This window comes from Pituophis catenifer, unplaced genomic scaffold (genome assembly GCF_029215685.1).
Source record: "Pituophis catenifer annectens isolate HBS135680 unplaced genomic scaffold, rPitCat1.0.hap2 SCAF_3, whole genome shotgun sequence".
In the NCBI taxonomy this organism is placed as follows: Eukaryota; Metazoa; Chordata; class Lepidosauria; order Squamata; family Colubridae; genus Pituophis; species Pituophis catenifer.
In genome coordinates this window covers 108,907,425-108,930,337 of record NW_027256883.1, presented here as the reverse complement: position 1 = coordinate 108,930,337, position 22,913 = coordinate 108,907,425, and the positions used below count along the sequence as shown (strand labels likewise).

General features: G+C 38.6%; 1 protein-coding gene across 1 annotated transcript; it reads left to right on the top strand.

The window, feature by feature from the left end:
* The first annotated feature begins 524 nt into the window (after positions 1-524).
* LOC139313767 (regulator of G-protein signaling 5-like) lies at positions 525-21,390 on the top strand. The gene is made up of 5 exons (XM_070939213.1): positions 525-609; positions 7,106-7,207; positions 13,726-13,787; positions 16,550-16,716; positions 20,665-21,390. Exons 1-5 carry the CDS (start codon positions 566-568, stop codon positions 20,824-20,826), a joined length of 537 nt encoding a protein of 178 aa, XP_070795314.1. The 5' UTR covers positions 525-565; the 3' UTR covers positions 20,827-21,390.
* The last annotated feature ends 1,523 nt before the right edge of the window (positions 21,391-22,913 follow it).

The following is a 22,913-nucleotide window of genomic DNA, read 5'->3' as shown; positions in this document are numbered from 1 at the left end:
TGATAGTTACTTTAATAGATACCTAATATAGATAGCTACGCATGAAAATGACTGAGTTTATTTCTTCTCTAGGTGCACCCAAGCAGATATCACATTGCCCCGAGCTAGTTATACTAGCACCACAGTTTCACAGTTAGAAATGTGCATTTAGAATATCCCTGACTATGATCACAATTAGCCCCTTGGGGCAAATTCCATTTATTCCATTTATTTTGTCCCACAAATAGAAGAAAATAATGTGCGCATAATCTGACAGGATGAAAGATGGGGCAAGCCCACTTTAAGTGATTTTGAGTGAGCAGTAATTAATTTGTGGAACACAAAATGAGGGAAGGGAAAAGTCCCATCTCTCTCTGCCTGGTGATTGATCTGTGACTTTCTCATCTCTGCTCCTCTGCTCAGAAACACTAGACTGAATGTGATTGGCCAAAGGGGCTGGCTGGGATTCAAGGCAGCCACTTTATATCTTTCTGAAAAAAGACAGGCTGTGTTACAGACAGCGAGCGCTTCTGCCTTCTCACACACCATCTGGTTGTCTTCAAGGACACAATAACCACACGGCAAGATGTGCAAAGGATTAGCAGCCTTACCCCACACATGTCTGGAGAGGTGAGAGAACAAGTTTATACCTATCAAAGAGGAAAGTGATGAGGGTGATGGAGAGAGCGGAGACATTGCAGCAATCTGGCAGAATAAAAGCTTAGCCCATCTCTGTGCAGAAGAGATGCCTGCTTAAAGAAATGTTGGGAAGTTCTGTTCTCATTTGGTTTTGGAGGAATTAAGCAAGTGAACTGACCAAGCTGATGGCCTTTATTTCTCATTGGGCTTGAGATCAGAAAGGTAAATTACATTTGGACACAAAACCGTAAAAAAAAAAAAGTATGTTATTGTTAAAGACATAGTTAAAGAATGAGGAGCCAAATTCACTCAAAATACTGTTAAATCTACTGTGGGTGGTGGAATGATGTATTGCACAGCATGGGTTAGTAATATGAATTTTTCATTCAAACTAGCATAAGTAAAAGCTTTTTTTCTTCAGTAAAAATGTAAAAACGCTTTTGAAAGGAAAATTGTGGACAAGGGAAAGATTGATTCTCAGTTAAAGATATGATGCACTTTACAACTCTATCTCTCACACACAGACACTATTTCATAAGAATATGATGACAGTCTTACATGAACAGTTCTTGTTATATTTTGTTTGACTTTTTCTCATTCTTTTAATTACTTTCTTCCCAGCTTCATGCTAAAACCCAAGATATAATCAGAAAGCTACTGAGATAAATGTCTTAAGACAATTAAATCATCATCATCATCATACCATTGTTCAAGAAGTTTTTCAGGGATCATAAGACACTGATTTCTCTTAAGTTTCCATCCATTATTGAATACAGTGAAAAAACAAGATCATTTTTTGACCTTTCCTTCACTCGCCCACCTACCCACACAATTACTCATTCATTTAAACAGTCTGTAAACCCTTATACCTCATTGTAGCTATTATAAAGAAGGATAAATTTAAATTAAAACTACAGGTGAGGACATTGTCTTCAAGTGCTGATAGTTTTATTTTCTAATTATCATAAAATAGCAGAATTCTATCACGGTATTGGGACTAATTTATTTATTTGGGAAAATATTCCAGCAAATCCCCATCAGTTTATGATTTGAAATGATATAACCCACATCCATTGTTAATGTGTTTACTAATTCTCAGTTTCACAACTTGTTTTGCATCAATGCACTAAAAGAACTAAAACTAAAAGAAAAGAAAAGCAGGTTTAAGTGCAATCTCTTTGTATTTCTAGTGACTAGATAAGGAAGGAAAAGAAATTGGTGGCTTAGATAATTGCAGGCCCTGATAAATAAACACTATGAATGGAATAAAATAAAAAAGAGCAGGATCTTAAAAATGAAACTTATAAATGATGAAGAGTCATGAGTTTCAAAAACTTTTCAGCAGCACTTTTAATTAGCCTGAAATGAACCAAAAACTGGCATTAAAACTTGATAGTAGCCTATTATCCCAATGGCCCAGGAGTAAAGAAACCTCTTGAATAACTTTGTTTTAAGGCTACTAGAATAGATAGATTCTGGATCTTCTTCCTGTATGTGTTTCTTTCTAAGATTTTACCTACTGCCTATAAGCAATTTTGACTCAGAAAGATTTTTTTCATAGAAGGAATTTGTTTTTTAGCCATGCTAATTAGTTTTGCATTATTCCATAAAGGGTTCCTGAAAATATATCTGGGAAACAAAAGGGTGCAAATATACATGTCAAACCTCCCTAGATTAAGAGTAGCTTTTTATTTCTCAGTGTGAGTGTTTGTGTGATGGCCAATTAATTTTGGTGTACAGTCTTCTCTGAGTTATGGCATGAATTATGATATAAAATGAGATTCCATTGATTGATAGTGGAAAAGCCAAGTCATTTAATTGTTCTCTTATATTTTTTGCCAGTTGCTTTATTTTATTTATCTTTTAGTGTTTGCTTAATGTCTGAAGACATGTTTTGTCACATCTTGGCATCATCAGGGCAATGCTGCTTTGCAATGAAAAGTTTGCCCTATCTGTTGTTCCAGAGAAAGAAATGGAACATGCAATGTTCATATCCATTATGCATATGTGGTATTGTCCTTTATTTCTTAGCTTGGATCTGCATTAAGATTTGACTCTTGACTTTGGTGATCACCCAAACCAGTTTCAGGACGGTAATAAGAATAGGATGAATGCTTCACTATTAACATTTACCTGAACTTCTTTTTTTTGAAATGAACACTGGTACCATTGGGATAGGAAATCTAATTCTCCTGTCCATATGCTTTTGACATGGGACAACTATATTAAAATGTTAAACTTTTATCTGCTATTGCTTATAAATCCAAAATGAGAAATACATCTATCTGGAGTCTAGTTCTCACACTGCCAGAGTTTATAGTGAAGTGTATAATGATTTCAACAATGCGTATGATGACGTTCTCCAGTATATTTACCCTTACAAAATAACTCTACCATTCCTAGATTCTTCAGCGACTGTTTAAGCAGCCCACTCAACATTTGTACATTAAAGGATCTGTATCAACCTGGAGAGGCCACCCCAGCTAACAGGGATAGCAAAATTCTACAGAAGACAGAATCAGGATTCAAAAGGATCTAGACCAGCTGAAAAAGGCTAATTATTGGGCACAGAATGCCCCCCAAGCCTCCTCCAGTCTGTTCTGTTCATCCCCATCCTCTCAATATTTGCCTTTTCAGGTTATCAATTGTTGGCTCAGGAATTCTGGGAGTTGAAGTCCACAAGTCATAAAAGGGGCATAGTTGCCCACCTCTTAGTATATCTAATGACAGCTCTGATGTGTATGGATATGAGTTTATATTCTTTTATCCATAAGGAATAAATGGGAAAATAGCACCTAAAAAGGTAATGGCCTTATTTTAACCCTCTTTAGTATATAAAACTATATTTTTTTGGGTTGTATTATCTTTAGAACCTCCAACTGGGGTGTGACCCAGTACTACCAAAATATCTAACCAAAATGGGCAGAAAAATGTTTTTAAATCTGTGAATATCTAAAACATCCAAATTTAAATTTTCTCAGGTATGTGTATGTGCAAATATGTACATGCACAAAATATATGTTCGGTTCTTTATTTTGTAGTTTAGAAGACATAAGGTATTATTTCTATTATTAGGGCAGGAGCTTGAATACACTCTGTGCCGTTTTAATGAGAGCATCCTTACTCAAGAGACCCTTCGGTCAACAAGGCGCATGGGGACCTGGCCACCCTTTGGCCTATGAAGAAGGCTCTTCCTGGGTCAAATGAATAGATTTCTTGGAACAGCTGATTAGGAAAATGGCCTTAGTATGTGCTGACATCCTCCAAAGAGATGGATGAGTAAAGCTTTCATTTCAAAATCTGAAGAACAGTTAAAAGGATAACATCTCAAAAACTCTGAGGTTTCCTGCCTATGGAAATAGAAATTAATGCAATTTAAAAGACTGATAATTAATGACATCTAGAGACTTTCAAGGGCTCCATTAGACATTACATCCTTTGATGATTTACCTTTGAAACACCTGAGGAAGAAAAAAAACAAAAGTTGCCTGTATGATTGATTGATTCACTTATGTATTCGATGGGCTATTCTTTACATTTAAAACCACTGAGTATTTTACAACAACTAAACTTTAAAATCAAAAGCAGTATGAAATATAAAGGGTAAACTAACAATTTTTTCAGAAGTTCTTTGAAGAGTTCTAACAACTAAACTAGCATGAAAATAATTTTTTTAGGCATGAGAGCAAATTTCCCTGAGACTTCATACTGAGTAGCAAAGCTTTGGGTTCAGCTGCTGCTAACTTGCCAGAAGACTCTAAGGAGATTCCTTGTTAGAGGTGCTGCGCTTCCTTTCAGCAGCGCAGCTGACGCTTTTGTCAGGATTGGGATGCAAAATAATGAGAGGGTGTGAATGAGGATAACACTTGAGGTGAAATAAAGAGCTCAGTCAAGGGACTTTACAGGAATAATTTTAATTTAAACATCTGCTGTTCCCGATAATAGGACATGGAGGGCTCTTAATTTGGTTCATGGTATACAAGATCAGAACAGATCCCTGGCAGACTTGAGGTTTATAAGGACTATTTATAAGACAATTTTATAACAGATATCTGGCAAGATTAGTATTGTGCAATCTCTCAGCCTTATTCATACTATATTATGAGTTCCAGATTCTAGATATCTGGTACAAGTCACAACAGCACAGAAGCATAAAATTAGTAGATTTTAGAGATCTTCTAAAGCCAGGAGTCATCAGGTGTAACCATTGCCATCACGCAAATGACATGAATGATCTTACTTGCACCTATGTATAATGATTTACCCTTCCTTAAATACCTACAGTATTTGTGCCTTCTCTGTTTCCCCATCACATTTTCCATAAGTTTTGTTTGCAGAAATGATCCATCACGGAGAAAATAAATCCATAGATTCAGTTGTCTATCTGGAAGTACTCTAAAGCTGAGTTCCATTAAAGCCAGCACCGAATTAAGGCTATAATATGACCTTAGGTTTGGTTTTTTTTTTAATATTTTTTGGTTAATATGTTATCTGAATCCAAGGTTGTGATTCCAAGTGGCAATCCAGATTTTACGATTTAGCATTTTGTATGAACTCAAAGAATTATGACCTAGTCCACAAACTATGATTAAACAAATCATAACTTTGTGTATTCCATGAACACAACAAGATAAATATATTTAATTTCATGTGTCACCAATCAGGCTTTGTCCTGATAATCAATAGTCTTCATTAACACTAACTGAATCATTAGTACAGTTGATACGTGGGATGAATAGGTAGAGCTGATTGTTTTGAAGAAAATAACAAGAGGAAGGTGTATTTTGTGTGTTCAGTGCTTTGAGTTACTTTTAAGTAAAAAAAGGTATGTGAACACCGAAAACCAATCAGAGGGAGAGGTGCAGTAGTGGGTTGCCCCCGGTTTGCACTGGTTCTATAGAACCAGTAGTAAAACCGGTGGGAGGCTCTGCCCATCGACCCCGACGTCACTAAAACGTTTCTGCGCATGCACAGAAGAACGTGCGTGCACCCCGCTGCAAACCAGTAGTAAAGGTAAGTAGAACCCACCCCTAGAGAGGTAGCCTCAAACTCTCCTTGTTTGACCTAAGTAATCTCTTTTGCAAGAGATTAATCATATTTTGCAAACTTGGAAGTGATATAGTTGAAGATTAATCCTCTTTTCCTGTTGCTACAATAGAAAAGCAAAATCTTAGCAGATAGCCCACCACAAGAGACTCCCATAAGAATGCTGTTTCTTTATATTTCCTGTCCTGTTCAGTCCCCCAAGCTTCATAGCACAGTTGAAAAAGGAAAGCAGGGATGGGATGGCTAAGCCTTCCTCAGTTCTGTCTCTTGCCGTACAAGCCCTGCTCAGGCAGTTCTGGACTTTGGTAGTTTGATCTGTCGTGGGTCTGGGGGATATCAGGTTGATACAGAGCCAATCAAGTAACTAATTTGATTGTGTTGGTTGCTGAGGGTGGGAGGAGGGTACGGGTTTATACTCTAGGTTGCTATGCTGTGGCTATTGTAAGTCTCCCAGAGTAACCATGTGGAGTTGGGTAGCCATATAAATTTGTTTAATAAGCAAATAAATCTTAAAACCGGCATACAGTCATAATAGAAAATACCAAACTTCCATTCCCTATTAAGTTTATAGTTTAGTTAGTTTATTTGATTTGTATACCGCCCTACTCCCGAAGGACTCAGGGCGGTGAACAGCCAACAATAAAATACATAAATACACAAAATTTAAAAACCCGATAAAATCAAATTAAATTATTTGGCCCAGACAAATTAAAATACCCCAATAATTTAAAAACAGATTAAAATTTACATATTTAAAAAGGGAAGAGATTAGGCCAAGCCCGCTTGATGGAATAAAAAGGTCTTCACAGCACGGCGGAAGGAGCGCAGATCCGGGATCCTCCGTATCTCCGGGGGGAGCTCATTCCAGATGGTAGGTGCCCCCACAGAGAAGGCTCTCCCCCTAGGGGCCGCCAGTCGACACTGTTTGGCTGACGGCACCTGGAGGAGTCCCTCTCTATGAGAGCGTACTGGCCGGTGGGAGGCTATTGGTGGTAGTAGGCGGTCCCGTAAATAACCAGGCCCTAAGCCATGGAGCGCTTAAAACTATAAGAGCCTCTGTGGTAGAGAATTATTTCACAATTTAGCCTAACTCTTCTGCCATTCATCTAAATGAGTGAGAGATAAGTAGGAAAAATATTATTTTAATAATTAATGATTTCAGCTGAAATTAAATGAAATAGGATGACAGTAACTCTACTGACTGGGAATGACAGGAGCTGTGGTCAAACTGATCTAGAGATAGCAGGTTATCTGAAGTTCGATCAGAATATCTTAATTGAACATACTGTGCTATTTTCAGTATGTAGAAAGAATATAACAGATTTGGATCTCATAGCTTTCAGTAGAATGCCCTGCCGCTCAGATGGAGCATCTTTTTCAATCTTGCATTTAGGGGAAACTACTGTATGTTCATGTATGCTTTCATAATTTTTCTTTCCAGAGCCAAAGAAATCAAGACAAAATTGGGCACACTCCTTCAGAAGCCAGACTCGGCTATTGACCTGATTATCCCTTACCCAGAGAAGCCTGCAAAGGTTCAAAAGTAAGTATATAATAATTATTAGTCTCTTTACCACATGTCCATACTAAACAGTTTAGGAGATGGAAAGGTTTCCCATCCCTGATTAAGATATGCTTTAATCTGCATATGGAAAGACAATAACAGTGCATAATTGTGGTTTTGGATTATGAAGACCAGCCAATCACTTCTCATTACATACGTTCAGAGATATAACTTGGTGGAAGAATCAAGTGTCCCTAAATATTTTACTACCATCACAAAATGACACATCATAGGGCAAAGATGGTTGGATTCTTCAACCTTACAGTATGAGATCCGGGGTTAAGGAAGTTAGAAGGCACTCCTTACTGTGGATATTTATTCACAATATTCTCAGATGATGCTCACAGGAAATGTGTGTAAATTCCCCACTTTTTGTTGGCTTCACTCATAACAGCAGACTGACATAAATTTAACATGTGGAACTTTTCCTGACATGGAGCTAGATGGGAAACGTGTTGCCATATCCAATTCTATAAGACTACTGTTTAAATGCAGGGCAGAGGTAGTTCTCGATTTACAACAATTCATTTAGTGACCATTCAAAGTTACAAAGGCACTGAAAACGGTGACATATGACTGTTTTTCACACGACCAATGCAACATCCCCATGGTCATATGATCAAAATTTGGGCACTTGACAACTGACTCATATTTATGTCAGTTGCAGTTTCCCGGGGTTGTGATTACTTTTTGTGACCTTGTGACAAGTGAAGTCAATGGGGAGCTGGATTTGCTTAACAACAGTGTTACTAACTTCACAACTGTGGTGATTCACTTAACAACTGTGGCAAAACAGATTCTAAAATAGGGCACAACTTACTTAAGAACTGACTCAATTAGCAATAGAAATTTTGGGCTCAGTTGTGGCCATAAGTGGAGGACTACTGGAATTGTTATATTCCAATGATTCTTACAATATTCACAATGCCTTAGAAAAGGAAATCACATGTTGGGCTTCCACTGGTGGGTAAATGATACAAAACTTAACAGATTTAAAACAAGCATTTAATAACGAATTTATTTCCATGATACATAGGACAAGATACATATTTCATTTTGGAAAAGGCAAAATCAGATCAGCATGAAAAATATTTCTGTGTTTGTCTCATAATTCTAGTATTTTTGAAACTGATGGTGTCAAGAAGACTGGTTTTACTAATGAAGAAACTTGTGATTCCTTATTATGTTTTTTTTTTAAAGACCCAAATCCACTCCTTTCATTAGTAGTGTGGAATGTGGTGACAGTTACTTTGCAGGGAGTGTAGAAAAGATAGAGGGAAGAAAGGGAGAAAGGCATATCTCCCTACAAAAAGGCAAACTTGCTTTGTATGTTAATTATAAAGAATACTAAGGTTTTTTTCCTGAGGATCTTTGTCAGATGCTGAAAGCTTTAAAATCTTCCATCCCTGCTTCCCTGATGAAAAACAATTATGAACACAAGAAAATGCCTGTACTTCTGGAGTAGATTATCATCTACAAAAGTTTAAATAGTTAAAATGTGTTAATATTTAAGGTGCTGTTAAACCGGGATGCGGTGGCTCAGTGGGTAAGACACTGAGCTTGATTGAAAGGTCAGCAGTTCAGCGGTTCGAATCCCTAGTGCCGCATAATGGGGTGAGCTCCCGTTACTTGTCCCAGCTTCTGCCAACCTAGCAGTTCGATAGCACGTAAAAAATGCAAGTAGAAAAATAGGGACCACCTTTGGTGGGAAGGTAACAGCGTTCCGTGTGCCTTTGGCATTTAGTCATGCCGGCCACATGACAATGGAGACGTCTTCAGACAGTGCTGGCTCTTCGGCTTTGAAACAGAGATGAGCACCGCCCCCTAGAATCAGGAACGACTAGCACATATGTGCGAGGGGAACCTTTACCTTAAGACCCTCAGACTGTTTGCCTGCTTTTTATTTTTTATATATTTATTTTCTTTGCTACAACAAACTGACACAATTTGTCCCTCTAGAAGGTTTTATATCATTATTGTTCGACCAAATTAGAAGCAGACAAATTTAAGAAGAGCTATATGGGTGAAAACAGTGTTAAACTGTAGTGATACATTGATATGACCATTAGAAAAAGTGGCTCCATTTCTGTTTATCTGTGGACTTCAAGAAACTTGCTGCTGCCCTGCCAAAGGCTAATTGCCAACATTAATCACTGTCATTTTAATCTGTGAGAAAGCAGTCTCCCATCTGTACCAAAGACAAAGTAGTTCCAGGAACTGGAACAAAATGAACACCAGTAGCACTGATGCTATTAGGGAAAAAAGTGGCCTTAATGCACAAGGGGAACCTCTCTGGCTGATTGTCCCTGAATCTGTTTCCAATTAGGCTGTAAAAAAAGACTCAGCAGACAGACTGATCTAAAGATTGCATGATGACGGACAAAGTTGATAGTAGCTTAATTTTAACCACTGCTACAGACAAATTAGGTAGATCATGCACTCTTTTCAGAGCCATTTGGAGCAAATTAGGCTGTGGGTTTATGGACTGTTTTGAACATCATAATTCCCTTGTCATGGCAATGGAAACAGATGTGGTGAGGCAGGTTCTCCACGGGTCTTCAGGAAGGAAAATGTTTGGTTTCTCATTGGGGAGGAAAAGGAAGACCAGGGCTGCTCTAGTGATGAGAACAAAATTGTAGGTATCTGATCCCAACCCCTGCTGGATTCTGGCAGTATATTAATTTGAGAAATAAAATTTACTAAGCAAATTAGCCTTTTTTGCATAATTATTATTCTTAAATAGAATCATGTTTCATAATTTGGTCTGGTCTAATTTTGCTCAGAGTGCAAAGATGCAAATATTTGAGGTTTCTTCCCCTGATTATTTTCTGCCCCTTCTTTGGCCTGAAGAGCCCTTTACCTCAAACAATTAAGCAGATCTTATCTACATGGACATAAACTTTTATTTGATGAAAGCCGATTCTCATGAACTTGAATGTCATGCCCCCAAACCACTTCCTGCATTTATACAGAACAAGGGAGGCCTACGAGTCCTGGATTAAAGCCAGGAAAAATGGTCTTGTCTGTTGACAAGATAAAACTTCTCAGCTTAATCCAGTAAAATAGAAATGATTTCTTTACGGTGGTTCATTCCAGTATAAACCGGTTGATTAAATAGGGAGGAGGTTAAACAAACAATTATGTTTATTAAAAAAGGATATGTTGCTGATAAGAAAAACATTCATTAATCACTCATTAACATGAGGTGAGGAGATTTGCTTGATTATAGGCACTAGCCACTTTTAAAGTTGGCCAACTAGAGGTTGCTGGGAGAGAGGTTCCCTGCATTATTGACCTGCCCCTTAGGGTCTTTCTAACACAAGTCTAGCACTGTTTTGGAAAAACACTACATCTGGGTCAAAAACCATGGTATGACTGACAGTCCACATATGCAGTGAAGTCTATAGGCTGAAACCTATAGGTATTTCCTGGAGGTTCTTCCCTCATTTTTTTTTTTTATTTGATTTATATGCCGCCCTTCTCCGAAGACTCAGGGCGGCTTACAATGCGTTAAGCAATAGCCTTCATACTTTTTGTATATTTATACAAAGTCAGCTTATTGCCCCCACAGTCTGGGTCCTCATTTTACCTACCTTAGAAAGGATGGAAGGCTGAGTCAACCTTGAGCCTGGTGAGATTTGAACTTGCAGTAATTGCAGGCAGCAAATGTTAATAACAGTGCTTTAGTCTGCTGCGCTACCATTTATTCTGCACTCCTATGCCACATATCCTACTTGTCAGTCAGGCACAGGGTGAAGCAGGAAAGAGAAAATTGCTGCAAGGGAGTGATAATATTAGCAGCACTTAAATGCAGAGCATGGATTGGAATAGGCAAAAATGGTGCTGCTCCTGTAAAGTAAGAAATAAAACAGTAGACAGTAACCTCACCTGCAAGTCCTTGTGAGAAGAAGCAACAAAAATGTGGAATGCATTTATATGAGATAAACAATAAAATAAGTAAATAAATGTGAACAGGTCTATAGTTGTTTCAAAGACTTGTTAAACCAGTGTATAGAAAAGAAGCATGTGTAATGCCTCACCACTCTTACCAAATGCCAGTTAGGTGTAATTACAAGAGCAGATACAATTGTGGGAGCCAGGTGTGAGACCTTTCTGGCAACCTAAGCCATGGAGGGCAATGCCTAGCAATGTGAGGGAAAGAGTATGGCAGCTGCAGTCTAATGAGGCAGAGAAGAGCTGGGCAGATGGTAGTTTATGACTTCAGGTTCACCAACATAATCACTGAGGCATTGCAGATGGCTCACATCGCAAGACATGTGTCAGGAGAAGAGGTAAAACACTACTTTGAAACTGGAACAGCTACATATGAATTTAATCTGCTCCATGACATTAGGGCAAGCCAAGCCACTGACTGAAGGAGATGTCATAACATTATGCCTAAAAATGGCTAGTGGGACATCTTTGTCCTGTAGGTAGGAGACATGAGGACAAGCCCACCTCTTAACTGATACGAAAACAACGTTCTAAACCAGGGCTGTCAAACTCCCGACCCGTGGGCCAGATGCATCATGCGCTGGCCACATCCATGCCTGGTTTAGCAAAGGGGCGGGGGGGGGGAGAAGTCCCGATACATCACGTGATGTTCGCTGTGATGACTTGAGTTTGACACCTCTGTTCCAAACCATTGACTAACCTCTGATGTCATAGCATGTCACTTTTTCCATTCTATCCTTTATCTTCTTTTTAACAGAATAGATGATTTTAAATAACAACCTTCTACTCATTATCATGCAAAAAAAATTGTGTATGCAGTCAGTCCAGTGCTACTGCAGTTCTATAGCAGTTGACCTATAATTTTATTCATTTATACACATTCCCATTCTACTTTTTATATGCATCCCTTTGTTTATTAAAAGTGCTTCATAAAAATACTGTGATGGCATTCACAGTGAAAGAAATGCAGCTTCAAACTTCTGTTTCCTGGTTCAAGAATGTCCCAGAACTACACCCAGTTTTATGTCTTTTCGGCCATAGTAGTCAATGTCTTACTAGTGAGCTCTTTTTTCTCTTAGACTTGCTGGTGTCTGTATGGACTTCTATAGTAGTTGCTATTTTGTCTTACATTAATACTTTAATTTCAAATCCTTACAGCCTGAGTAAAATCAGATAATTAGTATCCACTTTGTCATGGGAGTCCATAGCATAGTCACTTGAGACAAAAGCAATCATTTTCTTGACCAGCGTGGGAACTGATGATGAATCTGTGGGAGAGATAAAACCAGATCCCAAAGCCACAGCCAAAGCAGGGGAAAAATTCAAACTTCAGATTTTGAAAAATGAAATGAAAGAATGAATACTCAGGGGAGAGAATACTGTCTGCGTGGAGAACAATTATCCTCCATTTAGCCCCATTCTGCTTTATACAGAACAACACAGAGTTGAAAATAAAAAAAGATGAAAGGAATGACAAAGGCCTAGTGAGGCCTAGTATTTTTGGATGGCCCCTTATTCAAAGGCCAAGTAGGGCTACCAACACAGCATGAAATTGTATATGAGAACTTCTCCATGGGGAGGCATAACAAACAAACCTGTTGGATTTTCTTTTCAGCTGTACAATCAATGGACAAGAATTTTGGGAATTACAAACTGCAGATTCTGGAGATATAAATATTAGAGGTCTATCAGAGTCCAAATAATTCCTAATGGGATGCCAGGATAGTTAAAGGATAGTTAAATGTTAAAAGGAGAATATGAAGAACTGTACTTTAAATGTTTATGTAATCTTTCAGTATCAGAGAATAACCAAAAATAGTCCTATCACTCCAGCCCTATATAAACTGCTTTCTCTCTTGCACCATAAGATGCCCCATAAAAGTCTCCTGCTTGAACAGGGGGTTGCACTAGAAGATCTTCAAAGTCCTTCCAACTCTTGTTATTCTGTTTGATCTCCATTTTTCCTCAAGTTCCACTACCTCAAAGAGATAGTCAGCTTTTGCAGACTAATTTCCGACCTTACCAATTTTCTCTGCCATACCAATTCTCTATTCATTAACAAATTAATAGACACGTTTATCTGATCATATTGAGCAGCAGAGGAAAGTACATTTTATTGAAATGGCGATAGGAGCATGAACCTGCTGCCTGAGGCAATCTATATGTTCCTAGTTTTGTCTAGGCCTAATCCAAAGTCTATGGTACCATCTAACTCAGGGGTAGGTTCTACTTACCTTTACTACCGGTTCACAATGGGATCACGCGCACCTAAGGACAACTTAAAGCTGTGTCAGATGACATTATAATGGCATAGGAAGGAGGCTGCTGGGCCATATTTTTGCCACCGTTAGCTTCAAGTGAGAGAAGGCTAAGAAAAGTTACAGAACTGATGAAAGAGATTATAAATAAGTTATAAAATAATGAATAAGGTACAGCAATCATTCAATAAAAGACTGTTCAGGCAGTACCAATCCTTTTCTGAGTTGTTGATCTAAAGAATATGCTTTTATATATTTTATATATTTTCATTTTAATATTTACAGGCCTTCCCCAGAAGAAACTTGGCAGTGGCGCAATTCCTTGGAAAAGCTCCTTCAAAACCCTTGTAAGACTTTTGTAAAGATCTCCACGTAATTATCCTAAGAATAATAAAATTTAGGCCATGAGAAACTACAATAAAGCATTGCTATGTCATCTATGGAGGAGTCCTAAGATTGCAACTGCAATAATAACTTATTATCATTTGTCATTTAGTATATTTGCATGAATCTTATATGCAGTATAAAATTATACCAGTCTGAATCTCAGATCAGAAGCAGAAAGATCAGCATATACCTGGGATATATTTCTATCAACTCAGTTAGTCTCATTATCTGGATGTATATAATATACCGTGTTTCCCCTAAAATAAGACATCCACTGATAATAAGCCCAATAGGGCTTGTGAGTGCATGCACTAAAATAAGCCCCCCCTGAAAATAAGCCCCCCCTGAAAATATTTAAAAGCATGGGCAGTCAGTCCCCATCATTTCCTCTGGTTTCCTCCACACGCCCCAAAATAATAAGACCTCCCTGAAAATAAGGCCAAACGCTTATTTCGGGGTTCAAAAAAATATAAGACAGGGTCTTATTTTCAGGGAAACACGGTATTAACCTTGGTTGGTTTAGTCTTTTTATGTCTTAACAACATTTTTCTAATCCAGCCTATTTGGTTTAATAGAATAAAATGATTAGAATGAGCTGGAAGGGACCTTGAAGGTCTTCTAGTCCAGTCCCCTGCTCAAGTAGGAAAACGTATACCATTTTAAATAAGAGACTATCTAAACTCTTTTTAAAAACATACAATGATGGAGGGCCCACGATTTCTGGGGGCAAGCTGTTCCGCTGGTTAATTGTTTTCACTGTTAGGAAGTTTCTCCTTAATTCCAGGTTGCTTCTCTAATGTATTGTACAAATCCAGAAAAGCAGGCTAAGTGCATTGTGTGAACCAACTTGTGTATTAAAAAGGCTATAATAAAGAAATGAAAATCTGGGAAATTCATTATGTTTCAGGCAACTACACATACATGAATTTGTCCCATAAACAAGAGTATGAAGCAAATTCAGTTTCCACTGAAGGCTGTAGGGAGAATGTGGGTGAATGCAGGAACTGAGAAAGTATGTCTCCCCAGATAAGAGTCAGCCCAAGGCAACGTACTGACATTTACAACAAAATCACACTTCCTTCCCCTCCCACCCACCACATTCCATGCTTAAAATGCAAGAAGAGTTCAGTTCAATTTTTCTTCAACCCTGAAGACATTTTCTTCCTCTACCCTCTAAGTCCAATAAGACTCAATACACTTCTACTTTCCTGTTTTCCAAAACCAAAAACTGTGAACAAGTCTTTATCTATAGCAGAGATTTTCAAATTTGCTCAAGTTGTATGTCAAACCTGATTTTTTAAAAATCCCAAAAATAATCAAGAGGGTGGGAGCTTTGTATTTTAGCTGACAAGCTCCCCTTTCTCTATACTGTATCTTAGTGAATAAAATTCAGGTAGTCCTTGACTTATGACCAGAATTAAGTCTAAAGGACTTAATTGCTAAGGAAGAACAGTTGTTAAGTAAGTCGCACCCCATTTTATGACCATTTTTTGCCACAGTTGTTAAGCAAATCAATGCAGTAGTTAAGTGAGTCTGGCTCCCCCCCCCCTTGACTTTTCTTGTCAGAAGCCAGCTGGGAAGGTTACAAATGGTGATCACATGACCTCAGCACACTGCAACTGTCATAAATACATGCCAGTTGCCAAGCACTTGAAATTTGATCACGTGACCATGGGGATGCTACAGCAGTTGTAAGTGCGAAAAACGGTCATTAAGTCCCTTTTTCAGTGCTGTTGTACGTTGAGGAATACCTGCATATGTAAGGTGCTTAGTATAGAGCTGATTTAGGAAAAGTAAATCAGCTCTATACTAAGCAAAAGTATGTTCCAGGTTGAGAATTACCTGTAATTAAAACTCTATGCAAAGAACCTGGGGGCGAGGGGGAGGTTTAGTCTCTTGTGGAGAGTTTTTCTTTATTCCTTGTGGCAAGGCTAAGGGAAAAAACTACTTTCTGTAAGGGCGTAAGGAAAAAGAACTTTATGCAAGATATCAAATTCAAGATTGGCAAAAGAGACTACAGCAGCCTGAGGAAACAGGTTACCTCTATCACGTTTATTGACCAAACTTCATTGATAGTGCAATTAGATGTGGTAAATGGTAAATGCAGCACATCATTTTATATATTTTAATATATGAATATGGATTTTTCTCTGAGCACAGTACATCGTTTTATATATATTAATATATAAACTCTCACAGTTACTGTTTTTGAGCCAGGTTTCGCCTAATCTGTATTTGTATCTTTGTTTTTCCTGCCCAGGTGTAAAATCTTGCTTTTCTCCACATTAAAATTCATTTTAATGTTTAAATTTGATTTTAATTATTGAAATTAAATACACTGAAAGAAAGGACTCCAACATCTTCCAAAGCATCAGTTTCATAATCTTCAAGCAACTCTTCCAAATCACTGCTAGTTGAATTTTGAATTGAATTGAATTTTGTGTTAATTGTCCTGGAAGAATTTTTTTAATCTCCAGTTTAGAATTATCTTGCATTACAGATATCAATTTCATATTCCCCTCCTTTTTTTCTTCTGCACTCTATCTACCTTTTTATTCACTATACAACTATGCACTCAATATCTTTATAGTTTTCATTTGGAGTTAACACTCCAAATTTGTAGTGCACAATAGAGGATTAATTAGGAAACTATAATTAAAAAAAATAGTGTAATTCCACAATTGTAATTGACATTTTTAAAAATCATTTTTTCTTTGTGCAGATGGCCTTGCCAGCTTCCGGAATTTCCTCCAATCTGAATTCAGTGAAGAGAACATTGAATTCTGGATTGCATGTGAAGATTATAAGAAGACCAAACTGCCTACCAAAATGGCTGAAAAGGCCAAAAAGATCTATGAAGAGTTTATCCAAAGTGAGGCTCCTAAAGAGGTTAGTTGTTTGCCATTAACAGAATGGAGATAAAATCCTGGCTTTTGTTAAGAATTAGGGAATTAATTTCTTGAAGGTGTCCTCATGATTAGGTTCCACTGGGTGCACACCTAAACACATATCCCTTACATATCCCTTACAGAAGAAATTGCTGGTTTCTTCCAGTTCTATATTATACTGAACAAAAACTGTATTTGTGAATGTTACAAAATAGACATCAGAGACAAGTCTAAGGAAGGTGTGCAATGGAAGAGTGGTCATTAAAAATTACAGGATAAACAATGCACTGAAAGGTGATCCATCAATCATACAAAGCATACCAACACATTCCTACAAAGAGTCCAGTGGTGGGATTCAGACGGTTCACACCGGTTCAGTAGAACCGGTAGCTAATTTATTGTTCAGTTCAGCAAACCGGCTGAAACCTCGCCTCTCCCCTCCCAGGCTGACTGAAAAAAAGAAAGAGGAAGATTCGTTCACATTTGGGGTTGAGAGGCAATAAAATCTGAAGGAGCTGGTTTGTCCAGACATTCCGAGCAAGAGAGACATGTGTTTTAAGGAAGGAAATTGCCTTTTTCTCCCATGAAGCAAAGCTGCTCCTTTCCCAAGAGAGCCGAGCAGAGAAATCCCCCATGAGGGGAGGGAGGGGGCTGTGAGAAGGATTCAACTGGGCTACGAGGGATCCCTGCAGATCCTCTCTGCCTCTTCCTGGTTTAGCTGAGGGTTTTAGGAGGCTTCCCTTTGGATTGGGGGGGGGTGTCTGTTTGTGATCCTCAAGGCTGCCCCTTGCCTCTTCTCATCCAATGCAGTAACTCTTCTTATGGCAGAAATCTTCATCTGTGAAATGAACGGGGGGGGGGAGAGGGGTGTCCCAGCCATACTTCCAGCCCCAGAGGAGGAATTGGCGGTTCTGAATTGGGGGGATGAAGCGTTTATCTCGGACTTTTGAGATAAGAGGGGCCAGAACAACCAGCAGCAGTAATGGAAATTTTCCCTGCCTGCGTGTCATTGGTCTCTGGGCAGAGTCCTTTGTGACTTCACCCGATGGAGGAGAGAGTTCGGCGCAAAGAGACAAGTGGAGAAATTGGGAGGGGGGATGTGTTTAGTATTGGGAGGGAGGCTGCCACTCAAGGTGAGGGTTCATAGCAGCCCCTGAAGGGATCCTCCACTTTCTGTGCTCTCTTCATGATTCTCAGCCATTATGCATGGAGGGGTGGACTAGATGTCCATTTTGGTTCCCAAACTGCCCCAGGGAGCATTTAAAGGGCGCCTGGTCCTTGTCTGCTTGGGGGAGAGAAAGGGTCCCTGAAATGGGGGGACTGGGGGATTGGGCTGACTAAGGAGGAGAAGGGAGGGCCTAATCCAGAGAGAAGGTCTCCTGGGTGATGGGAGGGGAAGGTCAGCCCCACTGCCTGGACATCCCCCAGAGGCAGGGGGGGCAGCTCCACAGTAGGGGCTGGCTCAGAGGCCAAAGGACTGCAGCTGAAACAGCCCATATCCAGAAAAGGCTCTTTCTCAAACATTCCTCAGGGGGAAATCTATTTTTCATAATCTGAATATCCTAAGGACTGTCTCTGGCTGCTCTGTGGTTCCAACACCCTCCCCCCCACTGTTGGCAGGGATCTTGATTGAAGCTCCCCGCACCTAAGCTGCCTGATGTCCACTGACCTTCTCCCGTCCATGGCTCTCAGGGCCACCCTGGGGCTTCTCTCCGAGTGGAACATTTTCCAAAAGGAGGGTGGTGTCAGCATTCCTTGCCCTCCCATCAGCTTGGAAAAGGGTCAGAGGAAAGAGATTTCTTTGCCATCCCCCCCCCCTTTAAGAGGAAACAGGGCCATTTGGGGATTACGTAGGAATTGGGGGCTGTTCCAGTTCATCTATGCAGGGGGGTACTTTTATTTTATTTCCTTTTGTTTTTCTTATGTCATAGTTTATAGAGTAATCTTTTTTAGTCATAATTTATATAATGTATAAATAAAATCATAATTTATATTTATATAAATTGAATAAAATAAAGGATAAAATGATACACATATAAATCATAGGCTCCATTGGAATAATCTGTTTAGGCTGAGTCTACTTCTTGTATAATGTATTCCCTGACAGATAGTTGCCCAGCCTGCAATTTGACATATTCAACAAAGATCAACCTTGTTTTAATAATTGTTTCTTGAGCTCATGTGATAGTGCTGTATATCACTTGTAAGAATAGTAAATAAACTAGATTCAGTGCCTGGAATGATGGAGGTATATAGGCAAGCTACGAAACTTCATTTTAATGTATGCAAATTAGTGTATGTTCAAAGTGACAATAAAGTTATTCTAATCTAATCTAATCTAATCTAATCTAATCTAATCTAATCTAATGTAATCTAATCTAATGTAATCTAATCTAATGTAATCTAATCATGGAGCCCATCCCTGTCCTCCAGCTCTGCCGCACATGTGGGACAAGCCTCCCACGATAGCCAACCTGACCCTGGGACGAGCCGGATTGCTTCAGCTGCGAGGAGCCTGGCCTATGGTTTCCATCACCCAGGCTTCCTGAAGGTGATGGGAACTGCAGCCCACTGCAGCTGAAGAGTTTAGCTGAGCCACGAAATTGAACACACCAGTAAAGCAGTGATGCGCCCTGAGCGAGGAAGCGTTGTGAACTTTGAGGGTGCGAGTGTCTGTATTTCTGTGGCTCATGCACAGAATTCATACCGCACCTTCTCATTGGAGTTCAAGGAGGCTAATCAAACAAATCATTTGTTTGAAAAATAAAGGGACGGATTACAATTTTATTTTTTTTTAAATTTGATTTATATGCCGTCCTTCTCTGGAGACTCAGGGCGGCTTACAATGCGCTAAGCAATAGCCTTCATTCTTTTGTATAATTATACAAAGTCAGCTTATTGCCCACACAAACTGGGTCCTCAATTTACCTACCTTAGAAAGGATGGAAGGCTGAGTCAACCTGACAATATTGATGATGAATGTAAATGAAAAGGCAATTTCCAAAGCTTTCCTCCCCCACCGAGTGAAACCTGAGTCAGCTCCCAGAGCGGGACATCTCAGGACACCCAGCTTTCTTTCCCCGACTTCCGCAGAGGAAGATAAAGCCAGCAAAGCCTATAGGGCAGTGCAGGCTGCCTCTGGAGATTGCTTCGGGGTAGGGGTGAGAGAGAGAAGCTGATGGTTGAGGCTCCGGCCAGCCCCCACCTCCACCTGCCCATCAGATTCCCCGATCCAGGGCAGGGAGAGAAAAGATGCAGCCTCTGCTTGCATCCGCCCCCCACTTCTCTTGATATTCAGGCCACCTCGCAGCCCTAACATTCAAGCCCTAACACTAACCCTTTCGGTATATCGTTTTTTATACTTAAAATGGTCATTAGAGCAGAGAAACAGTTGTTAAATTATTTGAATCCCACCACTGAAAGAGTCCATGAGCTGGAAGGCAAGACAAGACATGAACTTCATTAGTGAGGTTATACACTGTCCTCTGAAGCACAAAGTGGTGGTAGAGTACTATTTTTAAAGTGGCATCTCCAAATTTAAGATTAAAACAGCATTGCTAGATTATGATCACAAAGCACTGGTGTTGACATTATGCAATTAGTGGAGGAAGGGTATTATTTTGCACCACTACCAGGGTTGTATCATAATCCCTATAGTTGATTTGATGACAGTTAGCTTCATGTTTCTAACATTTCTAACAAAAAATATATTTATGTGAATCCAATGTTTCTTTTTTGACCTCTTGTTATAAATATTAAATGTATATTTATTTCAACTGTATTTTATCAAGGGATATTTATTAGCTATTATCTTCATATATGGAATTGCTATTAGCTTCATTTTTTTCCATCAAATGCCCCATGTAAAGTATATTGTTGGCTTGATTTATGTGAGATAATGTGTCCTATGTAATTCCTACAGCTATCTACTCTATCTCCCTCTTGTCAGGTGAATATTGACCATTTCACCAAGTCAGTGACCATGAAGAACCTGGTGGAACCATCTGTAAGCACTTTTGACCTGGCCCAGAAGAGAATCTTCATGCTGATGGAGAAGGATTCCCTGCCCAGATTTGTGCGATCCAACTTATATGAAGAGTTAATAAAATAGCAGTGTGGCGAGCTGTGCAAGGCATTGGTATACCAGCGCAGGGTCATTGCTTCCTCCAATCCCTAGTAATCAACATGTGTTATTTATATGGATAGTTGCTTTGCTTTGTATTTATTCCAAGGCTTTGAAAACTCAAAGTCTGTGTTGTTAAACATAGCGGCCATGCTCTACTGTTTGGTCTTTATTTTACTTCCTTACCTCTCTTTTTATCTCCATGACTCAATGTCACTGGCACAAAAATTGGCTTAGATAATACCCCAACCAAAAATACGACACCAATTATTTACATGCAAAAGACCAAATTGTTTGTATGAACTTCTGTCTGCCTTTGATATCAAGTTTGTAGAATCAAGGACAACCCAGATTTTAGAATCTTAGGGATATACCATCTGTCCTAAAAAGAATTCTGACCTGGGTAGCCTACAAACATTGTTCAGTTAGCAAGTTAGTAATCAGATACACAATATACACATAGTTTTCAATCCATGTGACAAATATATGTTATTGCTACTGATAAGCAATCATAAGTTAACCAATAACTTCACAGTGTCATAGACAAAATAAAGGCGAATGCAACATGTATTAAAGAAGGACAAATCAAGCCTCTATGTGTCACGTATCACTCATAGCTATGGAGAAGATAGAAAACACCATGACTTAGTCAAGGGAACACACAACAAAAATACAGCCATAAAAACCATGTCTTTTGCTTTTTAGATATTTCCTCAGTGAACTGTATTTCATATTACTACCAGAAATAATGCTCTCACAATATTTTAACTCAATAATTTAACAGGTAAATATCTCATTTGACTGCATCCATTTCTGATGACAGCTAGTATTTGCTATGTTGTTATGAACCAATGGAAACTAGTAAATATCAGCATTTGCAACATAAAGTAAGGAAATATTTAACAAATCCCTCAAATGAAACCAAGTTACCTTAATATGAGAATCTTTGAATTATATTTGCAGTTTGTAGCAAGAAAGTGATGATTTTGGGTTTATGAAAAAAAAATCCTAAAGTTAATGATATGTGAAAGAGCAATTATATATTACTGGAATTAAATAATCAACTGATTAGAGTTAAGTGGTTGATCAAAATCCTGAGCTGATTTGTTACTATTGATAAAAATAATAAATTGACAGATACCCTCACAGCTAGCAGACAATAGACATCATACAATAATGAAACAATTACAATATCCATTTTTAAATAAAAAGTTTCTTCATAGAAGCTGAAGAATATTGATCTGGACAATTTGTCACCCATCAAAGTAAATGCATCCCACTAAAATTTGTCCACTACTTCATTAAATCTTCTATTTTTTGCAGATTTAATCAGTCAATAAAAACCAGATTTTAAGATTCCTGTGGAATATTCATAGTTTAGGCTGTGAAAGTTCTATTATTAAATAGAGAATAGAGAATATTCACTCTTGGAATAGCAGTGATGGATTCAGAATCCATTCTGCAGTGCTAAGAATGTGAAATAAATTCAAACCCTGTGCTAAATGGCTTTAGGGAAGGGGTAAGACTGAATAAATCAGCGGACCTGCCCAAACAGTATGATTTGTTTAACAACCCAGACCTCTTGTTACTTCTCTTCTTTTCCATATTAAATTTATAAGTGTTATATTTTTATAATGGCCCTGCACAAATTCCAGTGCCCATGCACAGCTTTATGAATTATGATAAAAATATTTAAGCCGAACCTTAAGATGAACCTCTGTCTGTAGCACACTTCCCAAAGTATTATTTTACCACACACTTTAATCACAAGATTTAAATCTTCTTGTAATATATGTACTAGTAAGATCAAGGTATTTAGCCTGCAGTGACATGAATAGAAAAGGCATCCAAATAGAGTTGAAAAAATGCATTTATTTTTTTTTAAAAATAGACCAATTGTACTAGTCTAAAAATCAGTTTACAGTCAAAGCCTCTACTTTGTAAAATACTAGTCAACCATTTAATATAGATGAGAAATCTTTCAATGCTGTTTGCCCATCACCATTGGCTGTGGTGGCTGTGCCTGATGGCCAGGGCGATTTCATGACATGGCAGGATGTGCACAGAAGTCAATT

Coding starts and splice junctions, on each gene's coding strand:
- LOC139313767 (XM_070939213.1), top strand. CDS start 566: ATGTGCAAAGGATTAGCAGCCTTACCCCACACATGTCTGGAGAG. Junction 7,208..13,725: donor AAGCCTGCAAAGGTTCAAAA/GTAAGTATATAA, acceptor TAATATTTACAG/GCCTTCCCCAGAAGAAACTT. Junction 16,717..20,664: donor AAAGTGAGGCTCCTAAAGAG/GTTAGTTGTTTG, acceptor CCCTCTTGTCAG/GTGAATATTGACCATTTCAC.